This window comes from Spermophilus citellus, assembly GCF_964194105.1.
Source record: "Spermophilus citellus genome assembly, chromosome: 8".
Lineage (NCBI taxonomy): Eukaryota > Metazoa > Chordata > Mammalia > Rodentia > Sciuridae > Spermophilus > Spermophilus citellus.
Genome location: NC_138189.1, coordinates 105,296,498 through 105,302,497, shown reverse-complemented (window position 1 = coordinate 105,302,497; position 6,000 = coordinate 105,296,498). Strand labels below are relative to the sequence as shown.

The following is a 6,000-nucleotide window of genomic DNA, read 5'->3' as shown; positions in this document are numbered from 1 at the left end:
ATTTCATATAACAGGCATACTTTATTACATAAAACAAAGTGCACTGAACATGAACAATGTTAGAAACAAACTGAAATCTGGTGTGTCTTAAATCTTTCGATGATTTGATATTAGTTGAAGCACAGGAAGGAATACAAATTTCATATCCATACAAATGCAACTCTCCCTTGATGAAAATGCACTTAGTAGCCTAGTTCCTTCTGCTTTAGGAGACAGGGCAGCCGATACAACTGAAACAACCTGATAACAAATGGATGTATTTTTTTTTCAATAAAAAGGAATACTCTGGCTTCTTGACTGGTTCCCACATTCGAGAGAGCCAGAAGGTGGCATTTGCTTGTTAAACAGACTTCTCTCATCTGATTTGAGACACAAATCCACCAAGATTCTTACAGCAGAAGTAGGCACCACACCTCAAGGTCACGAGGCCCTTAGAAAGCAGCCTATCCAGGTAACTCTGCGCCCAGTTGGTTGTGGCCCAGCACCTGAAGACGCCCTGGTGGCTGTGCACATAAATCCCTTCAGCAGACTCAGTCAAAGGGTGAGAGTTCTTTAAGTTCATGCACATTTTATTGAGTAGTAATATAAAATGCTTTTTCTTTTTCATTGTTACAAGTGCATGCTTTGATTGCCAACATTTCAGAAGTCAAATTACAAAGGCCAGGCTTTAGGCTGTAGTGAATTACTTGGGCACTTATACAATTGTTAAAAAATATGAATGGACTTTTGTTGTTGTTATTGTTGTTGTTTTCAGAATGAACCAGTTGTAACCCGTAACTGATATACAAAGGGGAAAAAAAGTGAAAAAAGTACATATTTTTGTGGCACATGACAGAACGGAACGAAATAACTAAACCGTTATGACGTTAACAGTTACCATGCATTAGAGTTTCACATGTAACTACAAACTTATTTAAATTTCACAAGGTTTGCTAAACATGCTAACCATCTATATGTGCACTGACAAGCTTATGTTAAAAACTTTTAAGAATACTCTCCCCTTTAGATTTTTTCAAAGCTTTTTGATTACAAAATTTCAAAGGCATTAAGCATTTTAGAGAATATAAAGTACGCCAGTATACATACATTTCCAGTATATATCAGACCACTAAGCGCATTACAGTCCCATACAGGCCGATACAGCCATTTTTTTTTCTTAAAAAACATGCATAGGCAGATTTTTTTTTTTTTACAGAATATAGATGCTTTATCACTGTACTTAATATGGTGTCTTGTTCACTATTACTTAAAAATGCACCACTCATAAATATTTAATTCAGCAAGCCACAACCAAGACTTGATTTATCAACAAAACCCCTAAATATAAACAGCAAAAAAGATAGGTGTAATTATTCCAGTTTTTTTTAAACTTAAAGAAAAGATATTCATTGCCAAATTAATAAGATAAGTGTTATATGGAAAGAAGGGCATTCAAGCACACTAAAGAAACCTGAGGTAAGCATAATCTGTACAAAATTAAACTGTCCTTTTTGGCATTTTAACAAATTTGCAACATTCTTTTTTTTTTCTTTTTCTGTTTTTTTTTCTAAGACTGCCTAATTCAGTTGATAGCCATTGTGACAAGAGTAGCAAAACATTATCAATAAATAGTCCTTATTTAGTTTGTACATCATTTTTGTTAAAAATGTTTGATGTCATCCATTTTTAGTGCTGCGACTGTAAACGTACAATAGAGTAAGAAATTAGACAAAATTTTCATGTCCAGTAACAGAATAAAAGGCCGTTCATTTACCTATCTATAAGTCCCCAATGCAGTAGGAAAACATGTTCATTCCCCTAACATTGCAGTATATACTAGCATTAGCTTCCTTTGAAAATTTTTTCCCTATAAGCATTTTTAAAAGGCATACCCAAAAGAGGTGTTTAATCACCACCCTCACCAAAATATAGTTTCTCTCTCTCCCTCTTTTTAATGATAGTGTAAACTGAATCCAATTCCTGGCCCCCAGAGCAAACAAGCTACCATCAGAGGCAAGAACATCCAACTGCTGATATGCAGCAATCTCCCTCATGCCCTGCAGCTCAAAAAAAAAAAAAAAAAAATTGTGAACAGGAAGTGGTCACTGAATATTGCTGCTATTACTGCCATTGCTGTCCGTGCCGTTAGTCTCTGAGGCGAGAGCTTTGTTGATGGAGTTAAGGTTGGCATCAGAGGGCATGGCATCTCTGCGAGGCGGCATCCTCTCGTTAATTCGGTCTAAGCCCTTGGCCTCCTCGAAGCTAGTGATCTTATGTTGTGGCGAAAATCCTTTGATAGCTAAACAGAAAATCATTAAAAAAAGAGAAACAGGGTTAGCCAGAGACCGAAGAAGGGCACAGGAGGCGCATCAGGTGATGTTAGAGACTTCGCGGTGAGTGGGAATCCTTTAGTGGAGAACAACGTGACGGGACCTGAACACAACACAACAGACTCCTTACCATACTTGGAGATAACCAAAGGTTTGAAAACAGCCAATGTCTCTTGCCAACCAAAATGTCCTCTTGAAGTTATTAAGATATATGCATTTCTCTTGTCTTCATGAAAGTTTAGATCAGAGAAACCCAAAGTGGATATGTAAAGAGCAAAGTGGCTTCCAGGGACAGGCCTCTGGAACCAGCATCAACTGGCCACATCCTTAGCATGGTTACCCACAGGGCCCGGACCTAGACAGACAGCATGTCCCCCCTGTGACTCTCCCATGTGCTCTCGATGGCAAATTCAACAGAATCACTGTGTCTTCTATGCCTCAAAGTCCAACAATGGACTTATAGCAGACTGTAAAAGGAGCCAGAAAAAAAATCGACTTGGGTATGTCCATGCCATCTCAGAATCCCACAAAGCAAACAACTCAATGGTGTCGTGAAAAAAACGAAGAAATTATAAACTCTTATTTTTGCACTCAACTTTGGAAGCATATAGAGTGGGTGACAAGTTAAGATAAACTCAGAAAAATCCATATCAGGTCACTATGTAGAGAGGCTTTGTCTGCCCTTCAGCAGTGAACAGGCCAAACTGATGTTCATCTGGTGTCCAAAGCAAAGCTCTTTCTTAGTAGATCAATGTAGACATAAGTGGTGATTAAAGAAGAAAAGGGGGGGAAACCCTCTTTTTTACACTTTTTAGCAAAAATGAATTGGACTGGTTTAGATCCTATTAGCAATTAAAACACATAATTCTCAAAGTGGGCACAGTGATATTTGAGTTGTTTTCTAGTAACCCTCAGTACACTACAGATATAGGTAGGAATTTGTATAAGAAACTTAATGATTTTCTTCCAAGGATGCATCAACCAGTGAGCTGCAAATAAAATACACAAATGTGGAACCAATGACATCAGTTTGCTTTACTCCCTGTGAAGTGCAAGACAGGTACTTAAGGGCCAATCACCAGTGCTGAATGAGGCTGCATCTCCATGGTGGATTAAGGACAATTTCAGAGTACCTTTATCCTCCCCACCTTATTTAGGAAAAAACGGAAAGCAGTTTCCAGCTCAAACTCTGCCAGCCACTCCTACATGAGTGCCTTTCATCAGTATGGATGGGATTCTTAAAAGAAAGATATACAAAGCTCATTACAATAACGATGAGAAATAGATTATTCCTTCTCTGTATTTTAAAGGTTAGCATAATGGTGATTAGTCAACCGTGAGAGGAAGTAGATGGGGAAATGGGGAGAGACCAAGGCCCAAAGCAAAGCTTCTTAATTTTTCTGTAATTCGGTAATAAATCGTGAAATAATAGAGCTGTTTAATGAGCACCCACCCTGAAAACTAACTCAATTATTTTGAAGAACAATATAACAGCATAAAGTGGTACCCTACTCTTTTTCTAAACTACTTTAAATATCATTTCATCATCGCGAATGAGTATAAAACATTTGTCGCTATAATTTATGAAGCGATTTTATTAATTGACATGGCAAAAGTGGAATCTCTAGGTTGTAAAAGCCAATAAAGTGGGAGCGTAGAAGTAAAAATCTAGCTAGAACAATGGATGTTTCTGGGATGGGGCTCCATTCTAATCATTTTTGTCTATGCTGGATGGAGGAATGTGCTCTGCTGTAGTTGCTGGTCAGACAATGGGTATTAGCAATTTACATTGGTAGTATACTTAACACAACACAGAGTCACAGAAACCACAGAAAACAGCCAAACTATCAACAAGAATGCACACTGCAGATTAGAATTTGCCAAGAGGAATAGAGAATTCCCACATAAATAGCAGTTTGTTCACTGCTATTTAGGAAGCAGTTGTATTTTCTCTTACAGTGCTGTCATTTCCCCTACCATATCCAAATCACGTACAAATTGTAAGTCTAAAGTGGCACGCTTTTACATCATACCAAAAGGACCATATGCAGACAATTTTGGGAAAAATAAGAAGTTATCTTGCAAGAACAAAATACAACTGAAGAATTTTGTTTTAAAGGGGAACTTCAAATTATACTTTATCAAATTGTCAGAAGATATGGCATAGATAATTTTAAAATCTATTTTGATATGCAGTTCTCTCATAACCATAGACTTAAAAAAATTTGCTCAAAACAGTTACACAGGGGTCAACTCTACTGTCCTTGAGCAGAGTTAGGACACAGTTAGAAATGGTACATTCTGGATTTCCCCTCCAGCTCCTAGCACGGTGCCTGGCACAAAGCAGACACTCAGTGAAAGTTAATTAACGGAGCGATCGCTTGATACTATTCTTATAATCGGCCACTTCCACAGGTGTCTAAGTGCATTTAGACACCTTATAATATTTTGCTACTGTTAACTGTCCTGTAAGTTGCAGTAGGTTAAAGTTGATAAGGCTAACCAAACCTTTTATCTCATACACATCTGTCTCGTCTTGGAATAATTTTAGAGACATGGAGTAATGCTGAACTATTACAAAGCACTATTCAAATGAACTGTTTTGGGCTACAAACTTCTGAAAGACTGGAAATTAATAAACTATCTTTACTCTTCCTTTTCAGTGCTGCCTGAAAGTGATTTGAGGGAGGGACTTGGTTCAGCTCCAAGAATACTGTTTATGTGTCATTTGTCAAAACAGCTGCCATAACCCCCACCCCACATCATTCAAGATATATAAATTCCTTTTGTTTTCTGTGATTATGCTAGGTTCATTGTATACAGAAGTCAAACATAGCTTTAAGGGAAAAAACAAACAAACAAACCATAGAAGGACATTTTCCCCTTTAAAGCAAGAACATTTTGGTTAATACTGAGCCACAACTGTTAGCCCAACACCCACACACTCTGTACAAGCTACAGCAAAAAAAAAAAAAAAAAAAAAAAATGAATACACCCAGCAGAGCCCTTATCTGTTGCAGGTACAACAGAAAGGGGACTGGCCAATTTACCTTCATCAGCCTCAATAGCCTCAACAGTAGCTGAAGAGAAGAAAGGGGGTGCAAAATGAATGAGAAAAATGAGCAGAGGATTTTTTTTTTTTTTTAACTCTAAGAACAAATCAGTGACGTTAAAAGGAGCTAAGAGAACTAATGATCCTGTAAGTGCTGGATTCTGGCACAGACAACAAAACAGAAATGCTAAAAAGAAAGGAAAAAAAAACACCACCAAAAAATGATAAGTTTAAGATTTGGCTACTTCTGAGTGAACTGCTTGGTTTTTGCTCAGTAATTAAATGACAAAATAATTTAACCCTTTATGAAAAGACTCAGAAAAGTTTTCTTTAACTTGGATTAAATTGATAAGGGATTATGTCATCTAAAATGTGCTTCTGTCTCACAGAACACTTTAAAACCTTTGCTGGATTTGGTGATTGATTTACTACTTAAAAAGACCAGACAAAATGGTAGAACTTGAAGCAGAGCCTTGATATCAGTGAGATCAATCATACTATTTAATATTAAATGGTACTATTTCCTACTGCCATGCAAAGACAGGGATGCAAATTTAAAGAAAGATAAAATCAATGTGTTCATGTTCAAGTACATGTGATTCTTTAAATATAAACATTTGGGGGTAGGGGTTGGCAAGA

The 6,000-nt window shown here is 37.1% G+C and overlaps 1 protein-coding gene across 3 annotated transcripts in view; it reads right to left on the bottom strand.

Annotated features, from left to right (window-relative positions):
• Positions 1-548: 548 nt before the first annotated feature.
• PPP3CA (protein phosphatase 3 catalytic subunit alpha) overlaps positions 549-6,000 on the bottom strand; it is a 311,084-nt gene continuing 305,632 nt past the window's right edge. For 2 of the 3 annotated variants that reach the window (XM_081303604.1, XM_081303602.1), the window contains exons 13-14: positions 5,360-5,389; positions 549-2,278 (exon numbers count right to left, since the gene is read on the bottom strand). In XM_081303604.1, coding sequence (XP_081159730.1) covers positions 2,082-2,278; positions 5,360-5,389 — 227 coding nt within the window. In that variant the 3' untranslated portion in view covers positions 549-2,081. The remainder of the gene's footprint in view (positions 2,279-5,359; positions 5,390-6,000) is intronic. The other variant, XM_081303603.1, reaches the window with a different exon arrangement.